Below are 15,620 nucleotides of genomic sequence, written 5' to 3'. Positions count from 1 at the left end.
GAGCGAAAGATATGCTTAAGTGGACCTCATTGTTCAACTTATTGTTAAGTTGAGCCGAGACAGCAAAAGTCTGACATACAAAGAAATCAAATTAGAATATGAACGAAGTATAAAAATAGCTAATAACGAGATGAAAAAGATTACTGCAGTAGTGAGCTCGATGCTCTTCTCATAAAGAGTGTTGCATTCTTGAGCATTATTCAAGAACTGCCAATGAGGAGCGTCGAAGCTGCCAAAACTCTAGCCCACCCGAGACAGAATGTCTGAGACAAGCGTAGCCCCGTGGGGTCCGACTGCGTTATCGATTACATACTCATTGACGTGAGTAGAAATCGGAAGCCGATGTGTTTCGGAGGCTGAGGGTTTTTTTGGGAGAGGCACAAGTTCCCACTGGGCATGCTTCTTATTGGAAAAGTCAAATGTGGACTGACCCTTCTCCAAGAGACCGTAGGCTCGGAGTTTGTCTTCATGTAGAGATAGGAGAGGGACCTCATGCCATAGGAGAGTTGGAGCAGAGCCTCCTTGTGCTCTTTCATTTCCTTGGTGGGAGTAGGACGGCGGAAGTTGGCTGGAAGAATAAACATACTATAGCTGAGCGCGAGCTTAAACAAAATCTCGAGCACAAAAAAAGAAAGAATTTTTAGATACTTACGAATTCGCCTGAACGAATAGTATCGGGATGGAGTTAGGCCATCTGTCCAGAAGAACGCCTTCTTGAAGTCTGGAGGATGGTTGGGAAGATCCTCGAAGATCTTCTTTTATAGGGATGGCTCGAGAGGTAATAGAAGTCGTTTCCTCGTCAAGCCCAGAAGGGATTTCTTTTCAGGCAAAAGAGATATAAGATCTCTTCAGGCGAAGGTCCTTCCCACTTCAGCTCGTGGTAAAGCGACCTCAGGGCGGACAGAACCCTGTAAGAATTGGTGTTGAACTGGAATGGAGCCAGCCCAATGAAATCCAAGAAGCCTTTAAAAAAGGACTTCAAAGGCAGTACAGCCCCCGCCTTCATGTGCTCCTGGCTCCAAGCTACATACCTCAACTTGTTGTCAGGATTCCCATCTCCTGGGGTGCGGCAACTTCGCTCATGGGAGGCTGGAGCTCGGTACCTCAGTGAGCCAGACAGTCTAATGTTGTGAAGGGCCAGGATGTCAGAGATCTGTCCTAATGATGAGATCGAGCTCCAATAGTGCTCGGCCTCAAAAAATTCCCTTCTAAGGGTAGGTATGGAGGTTGGCTGCGAGGTAGAAGGTTCCCCCATCAGCGAGAATTGGAGATCACCTGGCTTGAAATCAACTGCACTCTAAGCGTAGGGTTGAGGAGGATCAGTCTAGGCTCAGGGTCTGGATCTGGATAGAGGATGACTCTTAGTCTTTTCCTTTTTCCTTCTTCGACCTCGTCTATCGGACGTCGAAAATGATCTCGAATGTCCTCTTGTTCACACCTTAATTTGTGCTCCCGGATCAAGCACTAGTTCCGAATGAAAGGAGGCTCTGGGCTCGGAATTACTGGTGAATAAGGAATCACAAGCTTTGACCCCCACCACTTTCCCGAGTTCTGTGACATCTAACAAGAAAGCAAAAGGGTGAGGGCCAAGCGAACAGGAAATAATGAAAAAACTAGAAGACCTAAGCTCGAATGATCGAGGCTACAAGGAAAACTCGATCCAAAGGACGAGGCCAGTCTCAGGGCGTGCATTCCACCGAGGGAAAGGAAGGTGGACTTGTCATTGGAGATCTCGATATATCAGGGAAAAAAGGTGATGGTTACTCAAAAAGTGATACTTTTGGGAAACGTGCAATTTATGAAGCCCTAATTTTGTACCCAATATCTTGGTGTACAAGATATGTCATCCGAAGTTCAAAAACTCAGTAGAAGAGCCATATTTGGGTCTTTTACGCATGATCTGGGTTTGGAACCCATGATGTTAGAACTTAAGTCTAATATTTGTCAGCAGAAACATTCTAGTGCGTTAAACTAACGAGTAGATCAGCAGTGCAACAATATAAGCGCGCAAGAAAACAATGTATATATACAGACATACGAAGCCATGAACAGAAAACTTACACAATGTGATCGGCGAAAACTATGAGAAATTGATGATTGTATAAGCGGTTGCAAATACGATCTCACAGAATTGAAGAGGCCAACGTTGCTTTGTCTTCTGGGCTTGGAGAACATGCAAGAACTGGGCAAAGAAGTTTCTGGTTTTTTCTCTCTGAGAATTTGAACGTGAAAGAAAAATGGGGAAGACGAATGGGGATATATTTATAGACCCCCAGGAATGTTAAAAGTCGAACTAATCTGGGCCATTGGCCAGATTCCATATCAGATCTGACGGCCAGGGACAAATGAAATGATAGTACCATAAAGTTGGCAGGCGAATGAATGTGGGCAGAGTTTAAAGGTACTCAAGTACTTTGATTGGCTAATACCCAACTGACGCGTGTCCACACTCGAGTGTATTTGATGGTACGATTCCTAAAGGGAGTAGTTCAAAAGTTTCCTTCTCATAGGATTCGAACTAATACTTTTGAGGGGGCAAACTGTTACACCCAGATTTCGAGACCAGAGATTATGACCTCGAAAAACTGGATTCATCAAGTATAAGCTCAAAATATATGAAACACATTGCATGGTCCAGTTGTAAAACCTCTGAAGTAAAATGGCAATCTCGAAGATGAAACCTCGGGATTCTTTCTAGGCTCGAAATGGTATGACATTGGGATACATTCGTTATCGAGTGCCTTCGGATTGAGCAGCCCGAGCTTAATAAGTGCAAGTTCGAGTGTGATAGCCTCGATAGTATTTATCTGTTTCGAGCAGGTCTAGGAGTAAGCTGGAAAGTTCGTAAAAAATCCGTAAGTCTTAACAGTCACGATGCTGATCGCTGACCACGAAGATTCAATGAGTCACCGAAGATAGCCCGTTGTGTATGTGTGGACATATTTATTGTTGTAAAATCCCAACATTAAGGGGATATTATTTAGTTTGTTATTCATTCCCGGGTCTTCAGGGGACGCTTCCTTGTATATAGAAGATATAGCATTTAATGTCATTATTTTAAATTGATATACAGAATATCTTCCTGAAATATATGGGAATGGACTCTGTAACCTTCCCTATAAATAGAGAAGGAATGACCATTTGTAAGGGAGGGGGTAATCTGAGATCTTGAGAGAAAACTCTGGGTAATTCATCCTTAAAGAATTTCCAGAAAACTCTAAGTCTTAATAATACAGACTCGTGGACTAGGTAGATTTAACTGCTGAACCACATAAAAAACCTTCTTGTTCCTCTTTACTATTCGTTCGCGCCATATTTTATATTGTTTAATTACTCTGCGATTTAAGTTGACGAAAAATGGCATCAATAGAAGGAAGCATACCATTGAGGATCAAAAGACATGTTTATGCAGCTGAAAAGTTCACCTTGAACTAAAGATTATAAATAATTAGCTAATCCCTAGTCAAAGACATGTTTATGCATACCATTGAGGATCAAAAGACATGTTTATGCAGCTGAAAGTTTACGTTGAACTAAAGATTATAAATAAATAGCTAATCCCTGGTCAAAGTTAAAAACTAATACTGTGGGGAAAAAAAGAAGCTCTGCTACTGTATTAAATAAATAAAACATCATCATTATTTCTTATACATTAATTAAGAAACTAAGTTTAAAATCGCTCAGGACCAGTATCAAGATTTCATGCATAGGATATATCCTTTTATAGGAGATAGACAATCCACGACCCATCATAGAGTGAAGGAAAGTTAACAGTTATGTTCACAAATCTAATCTCAAGATTAAAGAGCTCGCTATCTTAGATTAGGTTAACAACAATATATCAAATACAACAAAAACATCACACCTTCATTTCCAGATCTATACATTATTTTCAAAAAAATAGCAGCAGAAAGTAATGATAGTTAACTACATTCTAATCCAAACACGAAAAGGTATAGTCGTATGATCTATACGACCAGGGGAAAATAAAGAGAGAGAGAGAGAGTTGTCTACCTTTGAACTCAGATTTTTGCTCGTCCCCTTTAGAAATTTCCTTCTTTTCCTTCGGATAGAAGTTCTCATAGTCTGCCAACAAATAAACCGTCTTAGTTTACGGAACGCTGTCAAAAATAAAAAGTCTGACCAAAACATCAAGGGGAAATACATAATTTTCTTTGGGGCTTCGCTGGAGAAAAGTCTATGAAATTCAAGGTTACCGAGAATGTAACAAAAATCTGAAACAGATTCAAGGTGGCTGGCCTTCGACCCCCATACAACAAATTCTACCAAACCAATACATAAATCAGCAAAAAATTACAAACCCCACCAAATAAAAATCCAAAAAATAAATAAAGATAAATCAGAAGCAAAAAAAATTGTGGCTATGTAGAAAACCCCTAAAACGAATCAGAAAAATTACTCTGGTCGCGTGCAAGGGAGGCCGAGATGCACCTGGGTGATTCGGACACTTGCACTTTGGTCGTCGGAGATGGTGAGGGAGGGACGACGGGGGCCGAGTGCTTTTGGGTGAGGGGAGATGGAGATAACGGTTCAGTAGCGAAGTCAAGGTATAGAGGAGATGGTGGGTGGAGCTGGTGGTGGGTTCCTTTGCCGAGAGACAAAGAAAGGCACAACACAGAGGATAGGGGAGGGAGACGGCTAGGTTTAGAAATGAAATGGGGTGTGGTTGAAAGATATATATATATATTTATACTAGGGTTTGGTAGGTAGGGTTTGATTACTGGGCTTCAGTTAATTTGTTTGGGTTTGGCCTAATAGGCTTTGATTATTGGGCTTCAGTTAATTGGTTTGGGTTTGGCCCAATAATGTGTAATTTTTACCACCAATGATGTTAAAATCTACCCAAAATTTATACTACAAAAGATTAATAACTAAAACTATATAGTCAAAATTTATAACTTAGGTAAACAAAATTTTTATTTATATATATTTAAATTAATTAAAATTAAATAAGCTAGGTATACAAAATTTGGAATATGTTATTATCATCATATAATATTAATAATTATGTTATTTTGGATAACAAATTAGATATATATTAATAATAATATTCATAATATATAAATTGTATATCTTAATAAATATATAAACATTATTGTTATTAATTTCCACATATATATATATAACATAGTTTGGTGGATTAACATATTATTATATAAAAAATATAATTACATTAAAAATTTTACTTTATTATTATTATAATTTTACTTTCAGGATTACACTCATCTCTATTCACCTTCAACACTTTGAGTGCTACCAGGTTAGTATTAAAATATTAATGATTTATTATTACATAAATAATTGGAAGTTGCTTGGAATATGAAAATTTAGTTAATTAGTATATTTAAAAACATATTTTATCATTTAATTATTTAAATACAAAATCAAAGTGCAAATAGGTTGATTTAGTATATATGTCATATTTTATCATATTTAAATTTAGTTAAATAGTATATTTAAAAACATATATGACATATATGCATTGCAATTTTATCTTTAATAAGCAACGTCCAATTTTATTAATAATAGTAGTGTTTAAATATTTATAATAATAGTAGGGTTTTGAGTTTTGAGTTTAATATTAATGTGGTCTTAGAATTCACCAAAAATTTATAGTACAAAATATTAATAACTGAAAATTTATACCCAAAATTTTTCACTTATATATTTAAATTAATTAAAATTAAATAACCTAAGTGGACAAAATTCAGAAGATATTATTATCATCATATAATATTAATAATTAAGTTATTTTGGAAAAAAATTGGATATATATTAATAATAATATTCATAATATAAAAATTATATATCTTAATAAATATATAAATATTATTGTTATTAATTTCCAAATATATATATATAACATAGTTTGGTGGATTAACATATTCTTATATAAAAAAATAATTACATTAAAAATTTAACTTTATTATTATTATAAATTTACTTTTAGGATTACACTCATTTTTATTCACCTTCAACACTTTGAGTGCTACCAGGTTAGTATTAAAATATTAATTATTACATAAATAATTGGAAGTTGCTTGGAATATGAAAATTTAGTTAATTAGTATATTTGAAAACATATTTTATCATTTAATTATTTAATCTATACTATGATATGATATATTTGTTTTTTTTTTTTTCCTGTAGAAATATATCTTGCAATTGAAACATATACTACATTCATTGACATATTGGGAAATGGTATGACTTCATTAATAATAGTTTAAAAAAATTATGAACTTTATATTTGAAAATTTTTCCTTTTAGAAGATCATGACAAACCACATACAAGAATAATTTCATATAAAGATTTTCCGGAAGCAAAAAAGGAAGAAATTCGTAGAAAACAAAGAGAGAGATATGCTAAACAGAAAGCATTAAAAACCAATTCAATTCATATAAATGATACTGAATCATCAAATAACGATGATTTGGACACATTTGATAATGATTGTACGATAGTATTGATCACTCAACATTCAAATATTGGTGTTCAATATACGAACAATATTGAACATGTTAGTCCTATTCAAAGAGTATCAAAGAGACAACGAAATTCTCATACTCATACTGAAATCAATGAAGAGGGATCGTCTTGTGAAGTCTTAATCTATCCCAATCTTGATGGCACCGTACTAATTCATTCATAGCCAAATTCATCTATAAATGTATTTAACCAACAAGTCTTCCTGAAATTACTTTTCTCAGTAATCTAATTCAACCATCCTTCTATTCGTTTTTTCTTAACATTTCAAAAAAATTTATGAATAGGACCCATATGTTGTTCAACAGGATCTAATCTATGAAATGAACATACCAAGACCTTGTAGGGGTATGGGATTAATATAAAATTAGTTAGTTTTTTAAAATTGTTCATTAAAACAATATGGACAGTTTCATTTTGTTTACTAATTAGTCATTCTCATCAAAATAGGTCAATCGTATACGCGTTCTACTGGATTTAGACAATTGCTAAAAGTAGCGCCATCTGAACCATATTCACTTCCATTAGTGCCTAGTTGTTAACATTGTAAAGCAAAGCGATTCTGCCATGAAACAACTGGATTTTGTTGTGCTGATGGAAAAATTTCTCTGGCCACAAATAATGTACCAAATGAGCTTTATGCGTTGTTTACATCCAACAGTAGTGAATCTCAACATTTTCGAACATACATTCGAACTTATAACAATAAGTTTGCGTTTACATCGTTCGGTGTTAATTTTGATAAAGAACTCTGTCGAAGAAATAGAGGAATATATACTTTCAGAATCCAAGGACAAATCTATCACTATATCAACGACTTGCTCCCTTCCAATAGTCGTCCTTCTTATCTCCAATTGTATTTATATGACACGTAGCATGAATTACAAAATTGAATTTCTGATTCAAATAGAATGGAGCCATCAATTGTAACCCAGCTCATCAATATTCTTCACATCAATCCTTATTCCATTTTTTTTTCGTTCACTTGGAGATCTCCTTGATTTGGAAAAAAAAAATCATTCATATAAAATAGATGCTAGGCTTGATTAATGTGGATTCAATGCCCCTACATCCTCACAAGTTGCAGCGATATGGGTCGAAAATGATGACGGAGATCAACCAAGAGGACGTAACATTCATGTGTATAACCATTCTGGTGGAAATCATAAAGTTCAGTATTACTTTGGGTGTTATGATCCATTGAAATATCCGATATTATTTCCTTTTGGTGATACTGGTTGGCATCAAGGGATTCAAAGGATTAGAGGAAGCAGATCAAAGTACAACGAAACAAACCCATCAATAAATCCTCAAGAATCAACCACTGAACTACTTGCAACAGAAGAGCGAGGTTAGACTATAGTATTAAAAAGTTAGAAAAATACATTTAGTATATATACATCCACGTTAGTAACATTTCCTTCACATTCAACTTTTGTAGGATTAAATAAACAAAGAAAGTGCCCAATAGTTTCATGTCGCGAATATTATTGCTACAAGTTGCAAATAAGAGAAAATGTCAGATTAATTTTGCTGCTTTCTGGTCGATTATTGCAGCAATTTGTAGTTGATATGTACGTGAAGATTGAGACCTCAAGACTAGATTATTTTAGAGGCAAGCAACAACATATTCGATCAGAGTTGTATCAAGGTATTATTGATACAATTACACTTGGGGAAACAAATCCTTCTAATGTTGGGAAACAGATTATACTCCCATATTTTTTTATTGAAGGTCCAAGAGACATGAGAAAAAGATATATGGAAGCAATGGCTTTAGTTCAACGTTACGACAAACCTAACATTTTCTTAACGATGACATGCAATCAAAATTGGCCAGAAATTATAAATGAACTAAGTCCACACGAGGAGAGTCAAAATTTACCTGATTTGGTTGCTCGAGTCTTTCATGCGAAATTGGAAGAATTAAAGGACCAGTTATTCAAAAGGCAAATTTTCTGAAAAGTGTCAGCATATGTCTATGTTATTGAGCATCAAAAAAGGGGTCTTCCGCATGCCCACTTTTTAATTATCTTACAAAATGAGTGGAAACTCCATGCACCAGGATCTTTTGATGAGATCGTATCAGCAGAGATACCTGATAAAAATACAAACATCCACCTCCATAACGTTTTTGTGAAGCACATGATGCATGGACCATGTGGAGTATTGAATCCATCAAATGTTTGCATGAAAGGAAATTGTGGATGCAAAATTAATTATCCAAAGAATTATGCATCTGCAACAACGGTTGGAAATGATTGCTTCCCAATGCATAGGCGCTCAAACAATGGAATGATTGTGAAGGTCCTAGGACAAAATCTAGACAATCGTTGGGTTGTTCCATACAACCCATATCTCCTTGCAACATTTGACTCTCACATTAATGTAGAGATTTTTTCTACAATAAAAGCATTGAAATATGTTTACAAGTACATTTATAAAGGTCATGATCGTGTCGCTTTCAACTTGGTTTCTGAAACAAACAATCAACACGTTGATGAAATCCAACAATTCCAGTCAGCCCGATGGATTGCTCCCCCAGAAGAAATGTGGAGAATATATGGATTTATTATCAATGAGATGTCCCCAGCAGTGTATAGTTTGCATTTACATCTGGAGGATCAACACTCGGTCACTTTCCGAGCAAACGACGATCTAATTAACTCCTCAATTTAGACCATTCTAGAAAAACTATGCTAACACAATTCTTTGCATTAAATCGAGTAGATGAAAATGCAAAAAAATTACTGTACAAACAAATTCCAGAATATTATGTTTGGAACCATCAACACAAAGAATGGACTCCCCGAAAAATGAAAACAATCATAGGTCGTACTGTTACAGCAAATCCATTTGAGGGTGAGCGTTATTTTATGCGGATATTGCTAAACCATGTAAGGGGACCGCTGTCCTTTGAAGATCTTAGAACAGTCGAGGGTATTTTGGCCCCCACATTTCGTGAGGCAGCAACAATGCATGGTTTGTTACAAAGAGACAGTAGCTTAGAAGACTGTTCACATGAGGCATCTTTATATCAAATGCCATCCAGTTTGAGGTGACTATTCGCAACAATATTGGTATATTGTAATCCAACCAATCCAAGAGACCTTTGGGTACGTTTTGAGGAAGATATATCAATTGATTTCAAATCTTCAAAAGATTCTATATCGACTGGAAGATATCATGTATTAAGGTCAATCTCTTCTACAATTGAATCAATGGGGGAAAAACATTAACTCTTACCATCTTCTTGATGAAGACATTTCTTTCGATGGAAATGAATTTCAATCTAGAGAAATCGATGATGAGTTAGGTGTTGAAATTCCAGAAGAAGATATTAGATCTTCAATCTCACTTAACAACGAGCAACAACAAGTGTATAATGTAGTGTTGGAAAAAGTTTTATCAAACCAAAATATTGCATTCTTTGTAGATGGCCCAGGTGGGACAGGGAAAACATTCCTATGCAGGGCACTTCTGGCAATAGTACGATCAAGAAACTTGGTAGCACTTGCAACTGCTTCATGAGGTGTGGCTGCATCTATACTTCTAGGAGGTCGAACAGCTAACTCACGCTTTAAGCTTCCACTTGATATTGATGAAAAACCCACATGTTGTGTGAGTTAACAAAGTACACTTGCAAACCTTCTTCGTGCAGCAAAATTAATAATATGGGATGAGGCACCGATGACAAGAAAACAACAAACAGAGGCATTAGACAAAATTCTTTGAGACATCAATGATTCTGACGTAGCCTTCGGTGGAAAGGTTGTTGTTTTCGGGGGAGATTTTTGACATGTATTACCTGTGGTTCGTAAAGGAACTAGACAAGAGCAGGTTAATTCCAGTCTGGTTCATTCTTACTTGTGGCCTACATTGACTAAGTTTCGACTAACTGAAAATATGCGAGAAAGATTAGATCCAATGTTTTCAAATTATGTGTTAGTAGTAGGTAATGGATTACCACCCACCACAAAAGATGAAATCATAAAAATACCAAATGGGATGCTTGTTCCCTATGATGATGACAAGACTTCATTAGATCACCTAATACAAGACATTTTCACAACATTCAAGATTATTCAGGAAATATGTCAACTATGATGAACCGGGACATACTAACACCAAAGAATAGTTTTGTCGATGAAATAAATGCATTGTTAATACAAAGATTTCCAGGTGAAGCCCAGCGATATTACAGTGTAGATGAGACAATAGATAAAACTGAGCAATCAGTTATGGAAGATTTCTTAAACACATTAACGCCTAATGGACTTCCGCCTTATGAATTATTACTAAAGAAAAATTGTCCCAGCATGCTCCTAAGAAACATTAATCCTTCAGAGGGACTATGCAATGGAACCCATTTGATTTGTCGGGCTTTCGATCGAAATATCATAGATGCTGTAATTGCTGTTGGAGATCATATGGGAAAAAGAGTCTTCATTCCAAGAATACCGTTCTTACCAAGTGTGAATGATAATAGTGGTTTTCCGTTTGAGCGAACTTAATTTCCTATAAGATTAAGTTTTGCAATGATCATAAATAAGTCACAAGACCAAACATTGGATTATGTTGGGATTTATTTACCACAACTAGTATTTTCTCATGGCCAATTATACGTGGCTTTATCAAGGGCAAAGACAGCGTCTACAGTGAGGATTTTAATTCGATCAGTGACTACTGATAAACTTGACAAAAACTACACCAAAAACACATAATTATTATCATCATCATGTTTAAATTAATGTTTAAATAGGTAATATTAACAAATTTTATTAATTTATTTTCAATCCATTATTCTATTATTCTATTATTTCATAAATTAATAATTCAAATACATTATATTTATGTGTGTAATATTCTTCTATCTTTACAGGGAAAAAATGCCAACAATATGTACATCGATCAACAAGATCACGCCAAATACAAAACCTTGGAAAATCAAGATGATTGTGGCAGACAAATCTCCAAAGCGAACAAGTCGTAACTCAGCAGTCAAATACCAAAATCTAATATTAATCGACCAACAGGTATCATATTTGTTATAATATATATTAGTTTGAAAATTACTAATACTCTCCTATATGAATGTAGCATACCAATATTTATCATTTGCAACTCATATAATATAATATTAACCATTATTTCTTAAAATTTTGGTTCAGGGAAATCAAGTCCAATGAATAATTTATGGAACATATATTGACTCTAGGGAGGACACTTTAAAATTGTTTGACTCTTATTACATCAATGACGCCCTTGTCAAAAATTCCAACCCAAGGTAAAAGATTGGAACATATGAATATGATTGGACCCTCACCTCAAGAACACTAATAGAAGATGTAGAAGAACAAGACGATCAAATAGAGGCGCCAAAATATAACATTGTTCCATTTACAGACTTGCATTCTTACAAAGACTCGGCTGAACAAATAGGTATTTCAAATTTAATTCTTATACAAATTGATTATCATCAAAATAACCATTTTCTTATTTCAATATGTAGATTTCTTAGTTGTTGCAATCTAGATTGAATCAACAAAAGAGATAACCACAAAATTTCAGAAACAAACAATCCAAGAGATATATCTTATCGATGAAAGGTAAAAAAAATAAAAGCATACTTTCAATTAAATTTAGTATTGATATTACTTTACAAAATATACACTAACATTTTTTATTCAATCTAATTTGTCAGCTTCAACCCAATTAAATTGACTATGTGGGGTCGATTTGTCCAAGACGAATGCCAAACAATAACAAAAATTATTGAAGAATATCCAATAATATTGGGAACACAAATAGTTGTTCGAACATATAGAGGTACTTAGAAATACATAACTTATATATTCTTATATCTTTGATATACTTTCATTATTATAAATCTCAATTTGAACATAAGATTGCCCCTATCATCACGTTCATCAAGTACCTTCACAATCAATCCTCAAATTCCAGAGGCAACTATATTGAAGCAATGGTAATACACACATATTAAAATACACATATTGCTGAAATTACTTTATATTTAATTATATTATTTTCATACAATCTTCCTATATTTATTAACTTTTATTACTATTCCCTTTTTATTCTAAAGGGCGAATAATAATACACTGAAAATCAAAAGTATTATTGAAACATCGTTGACACATTCATCTACTACTCTATCATCTATTGGACTTCAAAAAACCGTGAAGATTTGTGATATTCCCTGTGCGATGAAGGCTTTGCAATCTATGGAGGCAAATATTACCTTTTTATTTAAATTTAATAACAAAGTACAATTATTAACTTTCTAAAGAACAATTCTTATTTTATTTAGAAAAAATACTTTTGAATAGAAGCAAAGATAAATATAATTGATTCTGCCCAAATGTACTATTACATGTCGTGTGCGACATGCCATAGAAAAATACGACATAAGTATGACGAAATAATTTTTTGCAAAAATCCAAACTGCAAACAGCGAGGCACCCCCATGCCACAGTGAGTACATTTTATTTAAATTTATAAATAAATTAAAAATTTTAAAAAACTAATATTCACATTAAAACTAATATATTTAAATAAATTTTAACTGCTAGGGCATATATGCAATTAGAAGATGATACTGGAAAGCTCGATGTTGTTATGTTCGAAGAAGTAGTAGAAGAGACATTTGGTAGTTCTGCAGTCTAGTTGATGGAAAATTCTACACAGGTAAGAATAAATATTACTACATTTCAAAATAATACATATGAAAAAAACCATAATTTATATAAACTAACTCTAAATTGTTCTTGCAGGAAATTCCTCAACACATTGAAAGTGTTGCAAATAAATTAGCAACAAAAAAATGGACAATCAAATTGTGTGGAGATGAAGAAAAAATGAATAATGTGAAATACAAGTATTTCATTATTCTATCCATTGAAGCCAAACAAGATAACAACAAGGATGAATCATCATCCTAAATTACAAACACAAATTAATCTCTTTCTTCATTTATTTATTTATTTAGAAAAAATCACATTCTTTATTAAACTATATACAATTTTATTTTTATTTTTATTTTTTTATTTACGAAGGTCTAGCCTTTAAAACCGTTCAATAGCAAAATCGCTCGTTCAGAAACAAAACTACCAAATCCTTATCAACAATGTTATTATTTGAATTCCAACAATATATTTAGTAATATCTTTATATCATACATTATATTAAATATTGTCTTTTAAAATATATGACACTGATTATAGGAAATTTACTCATTTGGTACCCGTAGTTTTGCAAAATATCATTTTGGTACCCTCTTTTTTCAATAATCAATCATATGGTACCATGTATTTCAAAATCATTCATATTTGGTACCCTGAACTCAAATTTCATAAATACAATGTTTATCAATATGACCAAACTGTCATCAGTTATATGTAATTAAGTAATTAAATTTATATTTGGAACTCATAATTGAGAGAAATTTTATTAAATTGGTAAAATTATATCAATTAAATACAGAGTACCAAATGACTATTAATGTAAATATAGGGTACCAAAACGATACTTCACAAAAATATACTGTACCAAATGGTTACCTACCCTTGATTAAATAATAAAATTTAATACGAAAATTAAAAAATAAAACTAAGTTCACATATTTTCTCAATACAACTAAGCAAACATGCATTGCACGTTGCTTTCTGCTAGTATATATATATATATATATATATATATATAAAGCTTAAGAAATTATAGTCATGACTCTTTGTTTTTTATATTGAATTTAAGTTAACTCTTTATTTATGAGAGTATAACATACCCAGACTTTTGTTTGTTGATGGGCGTAGATTGTTGTAGCTTTCCTTTACAATCCTTAGAAATGGTGGAATTTCTTTTTGGGTGGAGATAAATAGATAATCTTGTAGCTGTAATTACACCCTTTCAAAATATGGGTGTATTGACTAATCACTATGCCCTTCTCCCTTGAAATACTTTGTCCCCCTTTTTTATACATATAACAAATGTTTAGAATTTATAATTGCTTCATCGGGTGCCTATAAACGTGCTAGTTTAACAACTTCACCTTTGTAGTTTTGGTCTTTTCTTCTTAACTCCTACTTTTCAGCAACTAGCTTCAATATACAGACTCCTTTTAAGGTGATTGTTTTGTTCAGCTCCCTCATCCCTGCTAAGCAATGCCAATTTTTGCACTAAATAAGTTTCTCTGTGATTGTTGTTATTTGATGTTAATGTTTCTATACTTCCATTTGTACTCTGGAGAGTCATATCTGTGTAATGGTTAATCACCATTGTTCCATACAATCTATTTTTGCTTATTGGTACTAATTATTTTGTTTTCTGATAATTACCAGCTTGTTGCAATTTTTTTTTATGGTTTAGTGATGTTTGTACTTTATCCAATAGAAAGTACCGATTCTTTTTGCCACAATATAATTTTATATGCTAGTTTTCTACTAATTACCATCTCTTGTTGAAAATTTTGATTTATTGATTTTGTTTTGATATAAAATATTAGAGAGAAAAAAATTAGTTCATTGAAACTTTTGATTATGGAAAAATATAAAAAAATTATTTGGTTCTTATTATTTGTAATTGCATAATGATTATTGCCAAGAGCTAAGAAGCGAGCATAAGAAGCAAACAAGCAAGTCATTGTCTTGATTTTACATTTAATAATATGTTTAATTATAGAATATGCAAAACATTACATTCAACATAATAGACAAGCTAAACTTCTTTGGTATAGTATTACATGCAAAACATTATATTTTTATGTATAGTATTTTTGCTTGATTTTTATATTATTTGTAATTGTTGCATAATGATTATTTCCAAGAGCCAAGAAGTGAGCATAAGAAGCATGTCATTACATTCTACATAATAGGCACGTGCAAAAACAAAACAAAAGTTTGACATTAGCATATTGGTTGATAATTCATAGATATATTGGACTCTAAGTTTCATTCTTTTGGACTAGCATTTATTTGAGCACAACACTTTTTTTGGTTCTCATTCATACTTGTATTACTTTTGAGTACAATATATTCCATGTTATAAGATTTCAAACATTAATTTTATTTTTAGGTAGTGGAATTAGTGAGGAGCA

General features: G+C 33.2%; 1 protein-coding gene across 1 annotated transcript; it reads left to right on the top strand.

The window, feature by feature from the left end:
- Positions 1-9,324: 9,324 nt before the first annotated feature.
- LOC133806060 (uncharacterized) lies at positions 9,325-11,022 on the top strand. Its single transcript, XM_062244194.1, has 5 exons — positions 9,325-9,559; positions 9,705-9,953; positions 10,065-10,129; positions 10,266-10,348; positions 10,683-11,022. Exons 1-5 carry the CDS (start codon positions 9,325-9,327, stop codon positions 11,020-11,022), a joined length of 972 nt encoding a protein of 323 aa, XP_062100178.1.
- Positions 11,023-15,620: the final 4,598 nt, after the last annotated feature.

The sequence above is a fragment of the Humulus lupulus genome, chromosome X (assembly GCF_963169125.1).
Source record: "Humulus lupulus chromosome X, drHumLupu1.1, whole genome shotgun sequence".
In the NCBI taxonomy this organism is placed as follows: domain Eukaryota; kingdom Viridiplantae; phylum Streptophyta; class Magnoliopsida; order Rosales; family Cannabaceae; genus Humulus; species Humulus lupulus.
The sequence above is the reverse complement of the archived record's forward strand: the minus strand, read 5'-3'. Positions and strand labels throughout refer to the sequence as shown.